Below are 16830 nucleotides of genomic sequence, written 5' to 3'. Positions count from 1 at the left end.
TAAAGACAAATGTGCAGCCATACACATGAATTTGTTGTCGTGTTTGAAAAGCATGAAGCAAAACGGTGTCGTGTAGGGCTGAAAACCAATGTCATGAACTGCTGTATCTCAGCTCCTGGGCACACCGCCTGCAGGTGCACAACAATGCTTAAAGCACTTCAGAATGAATCAGAAGCACACAATTTTAAGATTCACAAACCTCACTGGTGTTGCTTTAAAAGCATTCCACACGGCGCTGCTGATCTAACAGGTTGTAAGTATAGGACTGCATGTGTAGCAGAGTCCCAGTTAGTTTCCACATGCTGAGATGGAAGCCGTGTATCCAGCCTCTATAGCCCAGCAAAGTCACAGTTTCAATCAATTTGTGCTTCGACCACTTGGTACATCGAAGGCTGTATAGATGCTCAGCTGTGCTGCAGGATGAAATGTATGAGCCTGCAAAGCTACGACGAGGGGAGAAAACTCTGAGCTATAGACAGATCTCTGAATATGCTGAGCTGATGGGGTTTTCATTGGCAGAAAAAGTTTCTGGCATTCGCAGTGAGAACCCGATCAAAGGATGGGAATGATGGCAACATCAGCTGCATTGGTGGGTGTGTATCAAAGCTGTGAAGGCAAACACCAACACAATGGAGAAGAAGTAGGTTGTAGGGATTATCTGAAGAAAATGAACTTTTACTGTCAGTAAGGAGAGCTGCTTCATTTCAGCAGAAGCTCATAAGCTCTACATGGATAAGCAAAATGCATGCACAACCTGGATTTGGTGCTACGGCTGAAATGGTTTATTACAGGGCAATTGTTTCTGAGGACCCCAAATGGAACCGGTGCGCACACAAGAACAAGAACCAAATACTGAAATCTAAGTCAGATTGACTTTTTTTATACATCAAGTCAATACGTGCTTGATTTTTGTGTGAAATGATCATCCTCTGCTGGATGTCTTCTTTCGTGAGCATTTGCATCAGGGACTCTGCACTTTGATCCGAAGTAATTTAATGCTTGAAACACTAACATTGAAAAGCTTTTTGATGAACTTTGACAGACGAAAGTGAAAATAATTCTTAGATACAGTATCTTCGTTGAAACAGGAGAAATGTATTCGTTTGTTGTCTGGTCACTTTCAAGATATCCTGGTTGTCTCTGAGGCTAGAAAATGTATTTTAAAAAAAATCTTGGCAAATTAAATTTTCTAACGATACCTGATAACAAGCTGTTATCAGGTATCTATCTCTTATTTTGAATAATGTATTCTCCCTTTTGTTATCTTCTCGTTTTGAAGAGTTTCTGCAGATTTGGTCAGAAAGCCTCCTTGATTGTAACAAACAAATCTAACATTCTTCTACATTTGTAAACGACACCACCATAGCAATAGCTGTTAGTGGCTGTCATATGATAGAATACAAACTATATCATCTTTTATTCTGGATAATGATTTCACAAAAAAAATGGCTCTTGTGTCTGTTGCAAAAATCTAAGTAAATCAGCAAAGAGAAGCACAAGCAGAACCTGAAAGCAGTCAAGGAAAAATAAGGTCCGTAATAACGAGCAGATTTCCATTTATTTGAAACCAAACAGAGTTTTAAGCAGTTGTGAACAGATCACAATCTGTTTGCTCATTTACGACCTGCACTGGAGGCTTTAGTGTACTGTACTGCTCATAAGAGACAGATGATGCAAAGAATTATCAAAAATATAGCAGCAAAGGCAACAGTAGTTAATGTCCCATTATGCTCCTCCGCGGCTTGTTTTATTGCCTGCTAACTGCCTGCTTCTTTCATTTGTCACTCCCACAGTTTGTGTCTCAGGCTTTCTCTGACAGATGTCATGCATTGTCTCGCTTTAGAGTGTCAGAGGATTTTGTGCAGCTGTTTTCTCAGGCTGAGTTGTCCCTCCTCGTGGCAAGAAAACTGTTGTGTGAAATTAGCACAGAGCCCCTTTAAAGGCCCATCCAGTGTCTTAAAAGTGATCATCAGCATGTTTAAAATCATTCCTCAAAGCAGGCAATTCTATTTGTCATGTTACAGGTAAATTGATCAACACACTCTTTGTTTTTTCTTTGTTTTTTTCAGCCATCACCAAGAACATCCGCCTTCCCGCTTCCTCCTATTTCTCACAGCTTCACTCCTTTTGTATTTTTCATCTTTAATTAGCTTGCTGGTGAACTGCTTTCCTACTTGTCACCTCTGCTTGTATAGATTGGTTTCACCTTCCCCTCTTGTCATTAAATGAATGAACCCAATGATATTGCAGGTCATTTGTCAGATCAGTGATATTAATGACAACCTGCAAAGCTTCTTTCAGAAATTAATCCTCCATCCTAATTCTGTTTCTCTCTGTGGGCTGAGAGCAGGTGGACTGTTGCTCCTCGTGGTGCATTGTCTGTGTTTCCATTTGCAGCTTTACCTTTCAATGACATCAAACTCAGGCAAATGCTGTAAGTACAGGCTTACCAGTGCATACTTTGTGACGATGGGCCAATAATGTGTGCAGAAAAAAGTGAAAAAATGTCTGAGATTTCCTGGATTGGGCTTATTTTTCACTTTTTTACAACTTCAAAGAAATCCATGTTGTGTGTTAAATTTATATTCATAATACATTATATATATATATATATATATATATATATATATATATATATATATATATATATATATATATATATATATATAATATCATGAATATGTCTTATTATATACATGTTTCGAAATTAGATTCAGAAAACCGCCTGAAATGCGATCTGTCCTTTTATTTCCAAATTAGTCCGCCCACTCCTGAGTCACGTACAACATGCTTAAACTAATGCAGCGTTATTTGTGTTCATATAGGAATCCTTTGATGCATTGTGACCAGCGACCGGGGAAATATGTTATCATGTCCTTTAAATTGTTCGTCAGAACCATAACCAGATTTTTGAGTTGAGAATAACCATCTACAATAGAAAACAAGTCCACTCCTGCAGATTTTGAAGCATTGCTACATGTACAGTTTAGAGTCTCCTCTTGTCGTGTTTTGAACGTTATCTGATTGTTGCGCTTATGCTGGCATGTTGTAGTTGTGGCAGCCACAGACACTGTGCTCGCTTCCTGAAACTGGAGGAGTTAGAGACACAGTCACAGAGCGAGCAGAATTGCATGTCCTCTCCAGCAGCGCAGATGCCACTAAATAAAATATTTCATAATCCTGCCCAAATCCTCTAATCACCATGACAACAGGCAGCAGGGAGCCAGAGACTGGTGGTGCATGGACCCCCCACCTCCCTTCTCTGTTTTATTTTTCTTCTTTTTCCCTCTTTTTTATCTGAATTTGGGACCACACCGTTTGAATGTTTTTCCTCAACAGCAGACTGATTTTTTATTTTTTTTTTGTCATCAATCATAGAAAAGTTTATTTTGCAAGGGGTAAGTTTAACATGACACTCAAAGTACACCATAAGGCATCACAGCTTTTGAGGAATTTTGCCACTTTGGTCCCTGTTGGGTTACTGTGCCTAAACAGAAAAATCCCGAGGTTTGATTTGATTGCTGTTTGAGTTCTGTCAGAGCAAGTGTGCAAAGAATCTGCAGTGTAGAAACGGCACAGACACACACCCTCACAATTACAGTAACGAAAGGCCTGCCGGCTCCTGCGTGGTGATAGGATAATGGAGGTGATGACCTCATGGGGTGAAAGGACCTGTTGCCTGGTAACAGTGTGGATAACAGCAAGTGAAGGGGGTAGTCATATCATTGGCACTGTGAGTTTGCATGTGTGTGTGTGTGTGTGTGTTATATCGACCCATGTTGTCAGGTGAGGGAGATGATGACAGTAGTTTAAAGAGGGGAGTGCTTCAGTCAGACTGAGGGGTATCGATCAGGTGTGTGCATGACACTGACTTCCACACAGCCAAAACCACACAGCTGCAGTACACACTTCCCTCTCTGGAATGCAGTTCCTACGTTTTCCTGCTCCTTCCGCCGCTCACTTGTCTGTGTTGCCTCATATAAATAATTGAGCGGCTCTTTTTTTCTGGATCTCTGCAGGTATTCGGCCCCAGATTATGAACGGGCCTATGCACCCACGCCCTCTGGTGGCGCTACTGGATGGGCGCGACTGCACCGTTGAGATGCCCATCCTCAAGGATCTGGCCACAGTAGCTTTCTGCGATGCTCAGTCAACCCAGGAAATACACGAAAAGGTATGGAGTCAGATATCAGAAATGTATTTGTATCTGTCAGTCTTAGTAAATTCAGCAGCTATGCCTCTTACACGTAGAAAAGCAGATGGATTTGTTTCTCTCTTACAGCTCACTGTCTAACCTCTCATAAAGGGTGGCTTTTTATTTCTGGACTTATTCAAGGAGCCTTTGCTCATAGTATGATTATTGCTTTGCATCGTAGATATATTTCAAACTGCTCACAACTCAGTCAAGAAAAAGGTGTCAAAATACACATGCACCACATTTTTCTTTTTTCCCGAATTAAATAAAACATTGAAATGATAGAAATAGCGATCCTCATTTCCAGCCACCATATCTGATTTTTACTACATGATTATCGTGGCCAAAATAATTTGGGATGATAGTATTATCGTGATATCAGTGGAGGACTGAAACATTTCTGTTTCATCTTTGTCTTTTTGAATTTTAATGGCACAAAAAACAATCTTCTCTCTGTAAGGTTTTCTTTTTGTTGGCTGAGATGAAATCGTGATGATGTCTTAGGTGTATTATTATTTACATCATACAAATATTTCACTCTTTTCATGTAATACTGATGCACTGCAACACCCCTCCTCATGTACTTACTGTATACAACTGTGTCCAGTTTTTAAATGTGACAGGAAACAGTTTGAAAAGTATGAGTGTTTTTTTTTTAATTATTGTTTGCTTTCTGCTCAGTGCTGAGGAATCATCTCCATCCTCTTTCTGTTCCTCCTCCTCTGTAATGCTTAAATGATATTTCAGCCCACTGGCTCGTTCCACTCTCCCAGTACGACTATAATGGTTTCATAACTGACGCTAATCCCACTGGGTGCTGAAGTGCGGCTTTGTTAAATAAGGAGGAGGAGGAGGAGGGGGCTGGTAATAGAAATGCAGTATAATTGTTCTCAGTCAGAGTGGGTGAAACATTTGTCTTATTTAACTGTCTATACTCTGGAGGCAGGAAGCAGCAATTTTACAATCCAAGCTGGAGGGTTTGTGGTTTCACACTCAAAGAGAAAAGGAAGACCTCCAATTGGAGTTGTATCAGTTTCAGAGAAAATGCTGCCTTCTACAAATCCCCAACATATCTTATGTGTGGTTGGTTTAATGCTAAGAAGAAGTCAGTTTTACTTTAATGCCAACCTAGATATGCAAATTTACAGGTTAGATGGAGAAAATGCCAAACAGAAATAGTCGCTATTTGGGCTTTTCCCTCACCATGTACAAACGAGTAGTCTCTGTTTTGGTAGGATGTTCTGAGTGTGAATATGTCACACAAACTGGGGGCCCATCTGGAAGCATAGATGTTGGCAGCAATCCCACAACTGTAACCACACGGCAGAGGATACAGAGGGGCCACACACACACACACACAGACGCACATTCACTCCAAATCCCAGTAGTGAAGTACTGTTCACACACGAGAACATCAGAAACTCACTGTGAGAAAACACGATCTCGCTGCTGTCTCTCTGTGTGAGCTTCCTGGAAGTGAGCAGACGCAGCGGTGAAGGAGTCATCTCTGAAAGGAATCTGTGTAAAACCACACATTGTTTCATGGAGTAGACCAAAACAAAGAAAATGAATGAATAGATGACACAATAGATCCATCAATATGACCAAAAATAGTATTAAAAGATTCAGTGTTTAATGATTGCATGGCAGTTTTGTTTTAATCTCCACATTCATTAACTTTCCTATTTAATTTTCACTATTAATTTATTACATATTTATTTGAATATTTGTTTCTTATACTGTTTTATTTATTATATCTTATATCGTTAAATTGATGAATTATCATCATCATTTCTACTTTTGATTTTTGCCCCATTTGTTTTCCCCTTACTCTTATCTGATTCATTATGCTAATGTTGCCCATCTCATTCAATGTGTCAGGTTTTTTTCTTGTTGCCTTCTTGATATCGAAAGTGCAGCGTCTGACTAGTCATTCCTGGCTCCACACTCCTGTGGCAATAAATAGATAGTCCGAGAGCCCAAGGTGGCCTTCAAGAGTTTTTTGTGGCTCCTGCTGAGTAAAAAGAAATGACGAGAAAGCACTCGTGCTTAGCAAAGTTTTGGTTGAAAAAAAGAGAATTACAGAACAAATGCTTTAATTTGTTCTATCATTTCTGGTTCGTAATTTCTGGTTTGATAGTTATCAGTCATGGTCATAGACAGAAGGAAATGTGGATAGATATTCACCATAGATCAGCTAAACTTGCAGCTCTAGTTCAAAGTTACATGCCTGTTCCACATCTGTCAGGTCCTGCTCCCTGACACCACTTAACAGCCGTAACCAGTTTTCAACAGGAGAAGCCACTTTCCACTGCGGTTGTCTTATGTGAGGCTCACTTAACTACGTTCACCTGCTCCACTGACAAGCACATATGGAGATACTTCACAATCAGACTTTTCAAAATCAAGTAGCTAATTAACATGAAGTAGCCGAATAATTTCATAATTGTTTCATTCACTCACACCTTCTCCATTTGTGCTTGCAGAGGCCTATATTTGCATAATCTTTAGCTAGCAAAGTCATAGTTATGACTGGCCAAACAATCAAGCAGCTCTTTCTTGGCCTACCGTTTGAGAACAGCACCTGCCACTTGTGATCATGCAGTGTGCACCTTAACTATACTAAAATGTGCCCTGTTTCAATTAGTCCTAAAAGGTATGAGTAATGAAAATTGCATTTGCATGAAATTATGATTACTGGGGTTCATTAATGCAAATCCTCAACCATTGCAGGCTTCCGAAATTGGCCTTCTTCACCTAAACCTTCGTAGAAACTTCTGATAGACAGTAAACCTGTGATTCAGAGACCAGAGATTTATTATAAACCGCAACTCCCACCTTCAGAAATTTCCTCCAAAACAACCTGGACTTATGATGAGAAGTGCAAAATGAACATCTGATCAAGTAATTCCTCGAACCGCCTTTTGTTTCAGCATTTGAGCATAACCTTGAAAATAGTGACGCTACTCTCATGTCTGCATGAGTTTGGCACCAGCAGGTGATTAACTTAGCATTATGGAGCATAGCCTGGCTCAGATGATGGCTAATAAAATAGCCCTGGAAGCTCACAAATGAACAAGCTGCATCTCTGAGCTCGAGCAGATAAATGATCTGCTTTGCTTAGCTCATCAGTAGGACTAAATGTACATAAATACAGATAACTGGCCCCACTTGAGAGCTTAAAAATGGTGCCTTTCAAACTCACTGATTAATAAATTGTATGTTTAATCTGAACTCAGACTTGCTCTATGTCCTCTGCAGCAATCACCACCGTAGGTAAAAACAACGCAGCAGATGCACCACGGCATGCCAACTCTAATTACAGCAGAGGACTTTTAACACCACTGCTAATTAACACAAAATCTATTTGCTGAGTTTTTTCACTTCTTGTAAACTTGCTCTCAGTGTATATTCCTGCTGTGCAGCGATTCGCTGTTCTTTTTTCAGCAGCGTCTGCAGCCAAGCCTGCAGCCGGCCTGCTTCGTTCAAGTAATGACATTAATGCACGCGGAGAGCTTTAACCTTGAGTTTAGCATCCAGCTCCCGCTGCATCTAACTCCAATAAAAATGCTGTCTGGAAATTCATGGCTATGCTAATCTGGCTCGGGTAGGTTAATTCTCTTGGCGGGTTGTGAATTCAAACTGGTTATTTAACGGCCTTGGCTCACAACAACCACTTGTTTATGCTCTCTGGCTTTCTCAGCAGCTGTCAGTCTGCTTTATTGTCCTGCGTGCACCCCCTGTAACCCTGTTTGCATACAGTGTGAATTAATGGATTGTGACAAAAAACAGCTCTAGCAAGCACTCATTGTACAGTAAATGCAAAGACAGTCACTCGTATTTTAGAGCACACATAAACAATCCATTTGCATTTAGATGAAGAATAGCAAACGCAAACTTAGCTTCAGGAAGATGGAAGGTGGTGAAAGCATTCAGTGGTGGCTGCAACAAGTTGCTCCTACGTGCTGCTGAATATAGGTGTGACAATATGTAACAATCATGTGTTTTTAAAACCGAAATGTTTCTGTCTGTCTCTGACATAACTAATGGCCGCCGGGGGAAACACTGACAGTGAAGTCTTCTCTGATGTCCCTCAGGTGCTGAATGAAGCCGTAGGGGCCATGATGTACCACACTATAACCCTGACCAGAGAGGATTTAGAGAAGTTCAAGGCGCTGCGCATCATCATACGCATCGGCAGTGGCTACGACAACATCGACATCAAGGCTGCCGGGGATCTCGGTGAGGCTGAGGGACAAACACAGACGATAGGGTTGGATCATAGATACAGAGAGGGAGGTCGCTCAGAAACAGACTGCCAAGAATAATGACAAGGAAGAGTCGTATTTTGCCATATGGCTCAACTGTGAGAAGACAAAAATGATAAATAAACAAGAAGAGAAATGGTGTATTATGGATAAGGAGAGTGCATCTTTTCTTCAGGGCCAAACCAAACTCTGCTCTCTGTATTGGCATAACATAAACAACATATGTAGCAGGAATTATTCATTAACTGTAAACCGTAATGGAAATGATATTACATTCAGAGCAGATGCTCCAGCTTATATGAAATTCTCCTTCTGAATCCCATTTGGCCCCCTTCAACATATGTTTGGCATTAGAGCTGGATTTCATGTGATTTCATACATGATGGTAGAAAAAAAAACTAAAGGCTCTTACAAAAGTAGTTGTTTGTACTGTAATTTCTGCTGCTTTATTTTCTCCACCCCCCCTCAATCTTTTGTTCTCCAGGCATTGCAGTGTGTAATATTCCTTCAGCGGCTGTGGAAGAAACAGCAGATTCAACCCTTTGTCACATCCTTAACCTGTACCGGCGAAACACCTGGCTTTACCAGGCTCTCCGGGAGGGCACGAGAGTTCAGAGCGTGGAGCAGATCCGGGAGGTTGCGTCCGGGGCAGCCAGGATCCGAGGAGAGACGCTCGGCCTCATAGGATTTGGTGAGAATATTTTTGATGGATTTTAACAGCGAATGTCAACTGAGGATAGTGGTGCTCAGAGCAAGGATGTTCAGTATCTACGACCAAATGGATTTAATTCTACTCTAACTACCTCTTAGCAGGTTCTCTCAGAAAAGCGCTTACAGTAAGGACAGCTTCTGTGCCAGAGAAGGTTTAGAGGAACAATGGGTTGAAGTTACATTCATGCACTGAGGAGAAAACGTCCAGTTGCTATAAACGTGTTTACGTCTTCTGTGTGTGTGTGTGTGTACTGGATGCCTTTTAACAAGACATTTGAGTTTAGACATTTAATTTCCTTCATTTTGATGAAAATTGTATTGCACCAAGTTAATGCTTTTGTTCCAATAAAGGAAACAAGACAAAATTCCAACACCAGGTGACAAATTTTGCTCTGCAGTCAGTTTTTTATCTTCGTGTGTGTGCTGGATATTGAGGGGAACACACATCCCCCACTTTGCTGTTAGATAGAAATATTGCTGAGCAAGCTTTTGTCAACAACTCAGATCGATGATATTGTGAAACATAACGTGAGAAGTGGGAACACACATCTCATTGTTTGTAAATGGGTCTGGATGTTAAAAATTATCTTTCCTCAATCTAATACTGTTTTAATTCATTCTGATTGTATCCAAATCCAAGGAAACTTTCAAAGCCATGAAGAAAAATACTGCATACCCGTCTTTAAGAATTAAAATGCTTGTTCCCCTGTTGGTCTCTTAATAGTGTAAGCGCTGGCGTTTTCTGACTCCTGTCAAACAAAATGAATTCATGGACTCATTGATACAAACACAAAATGAATAGTTTTAATGGCGCCTTTTTAACTGAACACGGTCACCGTGCATTATTGAGCTGACACTTTGCTGCGCCACAGTGTAAATAAACAAAGGTTTTTATTAATATTTTTCATTAATTATTTACTGAAGCAAAAATTTTCAGAGAATGAAGCCAGCGTCCTCAGGAGGGCTCCAAACACTTGCAAGGCAGACTCAGTGCATGGAGATTAGAACACATCAAGTTAGTTATCAGAAGAATAACTTAAATAATGATGATATCATTGAATAGCTCAGACACATTCGTGCTGATGGACTGTTTTCCCAAAGATAGAAGCTGATACCTTAGGTCAGGCAGTTAATTCATTTTGCCTTGTCTTGATAGTGTCCATCAGTGATGCGTGTTCATCTTGGCTCACTTTGCATAGTGTGTATGAGACTGAATAACAAAATCATGTTTTAATTGGCATCCATGAATTTGGCTAAATTAAGCAGAAATCTGGAATGTTGTGTCATTTTCTCCAAGCTTTATCAGCGGAGAGGCTGAGAGTCTGTCTTAGACTTTAAAACCAGATCAACCAGAGAACCATGTCAGTGTATTATTATGAATCTACTTGCTTCTTTTTATGTTTAAAATAAAATGTACTTGAACAAGGCAACTGTTTTTTTTTTGACACCAGATGTAAGTTCTGATTGTTTTTCCTTTCCTTTTATTGTATTCTTACTGTTTTCAAGTTACAGCCACTCTAATGGAGAGCTGTACAAGCTCACGATGAGGTTCAGCAGACTTAACCAAGTTATTTCAAAAGTAGCACTACCAAACATGACATGAAAACAAAAGTTTGAATGTTTGTTGAAAAGACAAAGCAATACATTTACAACAGCCGTTTCATGATGTGCTCTCTCTCTCTTTCCACCCTCGCCTCTCAGGCCGGTCAGGCCAGGCGGTGGCCATGCGGGCCAAGGCGTTTGGTTTCAACGTGATCTTCTACGACCCCTACCTCCAGGACGGCTTGGAGCGCTCCCTCGGAGTTCAGAGGGTCTACACATTGCAGGACCTGCTCTACCAGAGCGACTGCGTCTCCCTGCACTGCAACCTGAACGAACACAACCACCACCTCATCAACGACTTCACCATCAAACAGGTGGGGCATCTTTAGTGCAGACGAAGCTGGAGAGATCATCTGTCTCACATGAGCCTCAGACTATAAAGACAATCTCACTTGAAACACATGGCATGAGGGTGACTGATGATTCCATGAAGCTGGCAGCAGAGTGATCTAGCAACATCTTTGCCGTCAGTGCTCCTTTGTTGGCAACTTGCAATTACAGGCTCTTTAAATAACCTTTAATAAGCGGTAGGATGTTTGGAACAAGCAAATGCAAAAAAGGCATGTGTTTAGTACACGCGGGGGTGTATAATAGTACATTGTTCCTGTCCTTTTATAACTTTCAGGTCAGTGTGACCCAGACATTGCCAGAGTGTGGGTGTAGGATCATACAGTTAAATTGTTCTCCTGCATGCTCCTCACTGAAAATGATCCAAGTAAAGAGATTCTTAATTTGCAAAACTATGGGTCTAACGTGATTTGACTTTCTTATGTTATGACATAAGAGAATTAAATGCTTTTGTCAGCTTTTAGGAACATTTTCCTGCACTGTAATCCCACACAACGCTTTGTCAACATGTTTGTTCACTTACACACTCTGAGAACTGCGCCACACCTACTGGAAGCTGCCAACAAGCAGTCAGTTACAAGCGGAGGAATGCTACTGACCAGCCAAGTCACAGCTGCCAGCCAAGTGGGCTGCAAGGCCAGATGTGCAAGCTCTAACGAAACAGTTGCTAAGCTATCCATGTCATGCACTTTAACCCCAAAATGTGATTGTTGATGCCACTTTTTCCTCTACACAGCAGATATTTCCCCCTAATGTAACTGTGTACACAAATGTTGATCTTTATGATTGGAAATGTGATTGCACGTCTTCTCAGTCCTTTCCTGGTCGCTGCTGCCCCCTGGAGGACATAAACTGGACTGCAATGGTTGATGACTTTTAGGAAATTGGCAGCTGCTTGAGAACTGTGTGGTCTGTTGAAAAATAAAGTTTATTAGGGATGCACAGATTGTGAAAATATGATCCATTAGTGTTAAAGATAATACAGATCTTGATTGTTTTTTTTGTCTTTCATTTTTTCCTTTTGTTCCTCAAGTATTAATCTTTTTAAATATTTGTAAAAGCTGTCATTGTTTTCTACAGCATTGAGCTCACAATAGCACTTTGCTGTTCTGTTATCTATCTTTGTAGATGCGTCAAGGTGCTTTCCTCGTCAACTCCGCACGGGGAGGTCTAGTGGATGAGAAAGCCTTGGCTCAGGCCCTAAAGGAAGGCAGGATACGCGGCGCCGCCCTGGATGTCCACGAGTCAGAGCCTTTCAGGTGCTCTCAGCTTCCAGAATCAACAGCATCAGGCGAACTCGGTGTCTGCTTTTTTCGTTCCAGCTCTGAACCCCTTTCTTTTTTTACTTCTCTCATTTGCCGCTGAACAGTTTTTCCCAAGGTCCCCTGAAAGACGCCCCAAACTTGATCTGCACCCCCCACACTGCCTGGTACAGCGAGCAGGCGTCGCTGGAGATGAGAGAGGCCGCGGCCACGGAAATTCGCCGAGCCATCACTGGTATGGACACGTCTTTAAACTTTTCCCAGGCACATTTTGACTTCCTGACGCACTAAAGTTCGAAATATCCCCCGACACAGGCCGTATTCCTGACAGCCTGCGAAACTGCGTCAATAAAGAGTTCTTTGTCACCACGGCACCCTGGGGGATGATGGAGCAGCAGCAGCCTCAAATTCACCCTGAAATCAACGGTGCCGCCTACAGGTAGGAGAATTATCTGGACCCTGCATCGCGCAGGGATCTCGCGTCATCTCAACACCTGCAGTAGTGAGACTTAGCACACGGGGGAGGAGTAATCTCATGTGTTTATATGTATGTTTGTAATTTTGGATCTAGTTTTTTTTGGGGGAGAAATTAAACGTAGAGCTTGGCCCAAATGAGTTTATCCCATGTTAAGTTTAGGTTCTTCCTTTCTCAGTCTTCATATTGTCTCAACCAGACTGAACTGCTTCTCTCACACAGCCGAGTGAACCAAACCATGGTACAGGCCATAGCAACGGGGGGAATGCAGGACAAATTATATACCTAATTCTCAACCAGGTAAATGAATGCTACCACTGCTGGCCAGCAGGCCAGGGTAAATTAATGACATCCTTAATAAAAACCAAACCCCACTGAGTTCTGTAGCCTTTTTCCTTTTCACTCTCTAACTTCCACGTCCCTTAACTGTACCCACTCTACCCAGCATCTCATCAGTCCCCCGTCCCCCCCCCCCCCCCCCCCCCCGTAAATGAAACACAGCGCACAGGATCAGCCTAAAGTTGTACATTTTTTAATGATATGGTCACGGATTACTAGTTGACAGATAAGACACATTGGACATCAAGGGTAGAATAAGTTGCCTTTATCCTTTCTTTCTTCGGCATGTGTGGTCTTAGAGTCGTGTCACTACGAGAAGAGAAAAACTGACACAGACAGTCGCCAGGTGGAGAGTGGGATGTAGATCTTTGTACAATATTTGTAGAAATATTTTGTAAATTGGTTAATTTTGCGCTTTTACGGACCTAATAAAATATTTGATGAAAAACATACAACAATTTTACTTAATTGAATTACTTTTACGGGTCTGGAAAATGACTATTTCTAAAGCCTTTTCCAGGCTTTGTCATGATACTGGAAGCCCGTACATTTCTTTACTGCCGTTGTTCAGTTTTGTACACATTTTCACCCTGAAAGATAATGGGAATTCAGAGTAATGAATAATTGTGAAACGGGGCATTAAATGAAATGGGGCTTTCATCTTATCGTCACTGCTTCAGTTAAAATGAGCTTGAAATGAATCAAATCCCTTTCATCGTTTCTTACTAGCTTTTTTTGCTTTACATCCATTCTTACACTTAGTGCAGTGTCTGTGGTTTTACTCTCAGATGTGTTTTTTGAGTGCATATTTGTTCTCTTTAATTGTACGATGAGGAAACAAATGTAACTCCATGCAAACCACCTGAGATATGGAAGTTCTTCTAGTTTCCCTCCACACATTTGACCTTCCAGCACTCTTTGACAGAAAACAGGCTCACCCACTGTTATGATTTTTTTTTTGTGTAATTTAATTTACAATTGCTGTGTTTTAAAATGCCACATTAGACAGAATTTTCTTTTAACTGAGCAGCAGCTATGTTCTTCAACATGTGCTTCATTGCAAACTTTGCTGTGGTTTTCTCCTCACTGAACTGGCTCACCTCATGTCCCTCTCCAGATTCCCTCCTGGCATGATGGGTGTCGCCCCCGGTGGGATTCCCGGACCTATGGAAGGGTTGGTGCCCGGGGGAGTGCCCATCGCCCACACACTGCCCCCAGGCACCCATCCGTCACAGGCCACCTCCCCAAACCAACCCTCCAAACATGGCGACCCCATGAGAGAGCACATGACTGAGCCGTAGTCGGACTGCTGCTGTGGCAGAGCAGGGGCGTAAAATCAGTGTAAACTAAAGAACCTACCAAGTCAACCCATCCAGCCGTATGCTTGACTTCAGCCATCCAGACTTACCAGCAGACTGCCTGCCGGGCAACGTTTCACACTTTTTCTTTTTGTATGAAACCACTAAGCCCAAGTGAGGACAGTGAACATAAGTACACACCTGAGCTGCCACACTGAGATGGGACTGACCGTCAAACTCATGCGCAAAAGCTCTGAAATATGTCTCCCTCCATTTCCGTTTTTTCGTTCTTCACTGAGCTAAGTGATGCTTTTCTTTTTATCTATATTAGTGCATATATGTTAGGGAAATTCCTCCTGACTTCTAAGGCATCTTGTCAGGAACCATTTGCAGGATGGAAACCGGACCCGCCCGCCCTGGATTAGATGACAACCCATCAAGCCTCCTTTTCCTCTCAGTTTCGCCCTGTTCTGCACAAACATGTCTTGTGTTAGTTTTTTTTTTCTTTTCTTTTTTTTTTCTTTTTGACGTTTTCCTGTTTAAACTTTATTCTGTGTTTCTGTTTGAGTGAATATCTGTTATTCTGTTCTTCGGTGTGTGAACATGAGTGGATTTACAGTTCCGTTTATCGGACGAGAAAAGTCAGCTGGCGACAACAGCAGCTTCAGAAATCTAGACTCCTTCAAAAAGAAACAACTGCTCCTCACGGTCAGACATTGTACGTTTGTGTTGCGACGCCTCGATTGCAGTTAGCTGTTGTAACATTTCCGGCTCTGCTTAACCGAGGCACAGGTGATATCTGGTTGCAGTCATGAGCAGAATATTTTCTGTGTCATTCATTGTCATTCAGAGGGCCTAGATTACATGGCAGCAAAACGCTCACGGGGTATGAAAGTGTCTGGATGCATAAAAACAGGAAATCTCTTACTGACTCAGGAAAAAAACGAACATCAAATCTGGACAGAAAACAAACAAGAAAAAAAAAATCGACAGTTCTGGATTAATGCTTTTCATGTCTTTCTCCATTGTGGTATTTTTTTATATATCAAATGTACATTTTTTGATGTTCAAGGTTTTCACTCCTGTTAGATTTGTATTGCCTTGTTAAATGTTCATATAACCGTAGTCTTACGTGACCCACCCCGCCCTCTCCCTCTCATAGTTTCTTCTTGGTTTCTCAGCTCTAATGAGAGCCAGCTGTGTGAACAAACAGCAGCCATATCCATCCCGTCAGCGCCGTGACGTTGGTAAGAGGCGGCTGCTTGCAGATTGTTTGGTTTTTAGTGTGAGTATTTGTATTTGTTTCTTGTACAAGGTGAACATATAGCATACAGTGCAGCTGGAACCAATAAATAAAACTTACTGTTCTGATTGATGATTGGTAAAATGCCGTGGGTTTTTTTTTTTTTTTTTTTTTTCAATTGGGCCAAATTAATTCAAAAGATACTTAAATCCTCTTTTTTAACCTCCATAACTGTGCCACCATTGTCCAGATGTTCATGGTCAAGCTTTGAAAACTGCATTTCCCAAGATGCAAATGAAACCAGAACGCCTTCCTGTTTCAGTTAAATGCACCGTGAGCCTATTTTTTCTAGCTTTTTAAAAAGTGGAGAGAACTTAAAAGCGTGCTGGCTGTCAGGCAAGTTCCTGAGAGGTAACGTTACAGGCAGGTTTACAGATTTAATCATGATGGAGGTCGAACATCACGGTGTCCCTGCGATGTTTTAGGCACGCTGAGTGTGTCTGTGCATTCAGATTTAGATCAACGAGAACTTCGACACAGTTTTGGTAATCAGATCTATTTCGGCTGCATAAGAATATCACTGGGTTTTGCACCACACCAGCAGTAAACTCAGACCAAAAATAGCCAAAATCAAAGGCTGTTTAAAGTGTTCAACTCATGGAATTTCACATGTATACACATTAAAAGAATATGTAAGATGAAAGGAATTATTAGGGTATAAGGACATTATATATTGTACAAAGTAAAATAGGTTTAATAGAATCTATATTTCGCTTTATTTAGCGCTCATTTGCATTTGTAGGAAGCATAAATTAGCAATGCTTTATATTTAGTTTCAAATATTCAAAAGTTAATAAGGTACTTCTAGGTTCTTATAAGGTTCTCATTAACATTGTTCTATATTAATGAGACTATGCTTATTTTCATAATCTGATTTGCAAGCACATTGATTATTAAATCTTAAATATATAATTAAGCATTTGACTGTCTATAACCTAAGTCTCAATATTGTTATTATTGCATTACTGTGATCCTTACGTTTATTGAATTTACCAAGAAGATCCATATTAAAAATCTTTAATAAGGATC

At 41.1% G+C, this 16830-nt stretch overlaps 1 protein-coding gene across 4 annotated transcripts in view; it reads left to right on the top strand.

Moving 5' to 3' along the window:
* The window catches only part of LOC140312940 (C-terminal-binding protein 2-like), a 62942-nt gene extending 47069 nt beyond the window's left edge, over positions 1 to 15873 (top strand). For all 4 annotated transcript variants that reach the window (XM_072390834.1, XM_072390833.1, XM_072390832.1 and 1 more), the window contains 8 exons: positions 4020 to 4174; positions 8293 to 8437; positions 8948 to 9154; positions 10876 to 11090; positions 12253 to 12383; positions 12494 to 12621; positions 12702 to 12825; positions 14318 to 15873. In XM_072390834.1, the coding sequence (XP_072246935.1) occupies positions 4020 to 4174; positions 8293 to 8437; positions 8948 to 9154; positions 10876 to 11090; positions 12253 to 12383; positions 12494 to 12621; positions 12702 to 12825; positions 14318 to 14501 (1289 nt within the window). In that variant the 3' untranslated portion in view covers positions 14502 to 15873. The remainder of the gene's footprint in view (positions 1 to 4019; positions 4175 to 8292; positions 8438 to 8947; positions 9155 to 10875; positions 11091 to 12252; positions 12384 to 12493; positions 12622 to 12701; positions 12826 to 14317) is intronic.
* The last annotated feature ends 957 nt before the right edge of the window (positions 15874 to 16830 follow it).

This window comes from Leuresthes tenuis, unplaced genomic scaffold (assembly GCF_036924035.1).
Source record: "Leuresthes tenuis unplaced genomic scaffold, fLeuTen1.0.hap1 SCAF_8, whole genome shotgun sequence".
NCBI lineage: Eukaryota > Metazoa > Chordata > Actinopteri > Atheriniformes > Atherinopsidae > Leuresthes > Leuresthes tenuis.
This window is presented reverse-complemented; position numbering and strand designations above follow the sequence as displayed.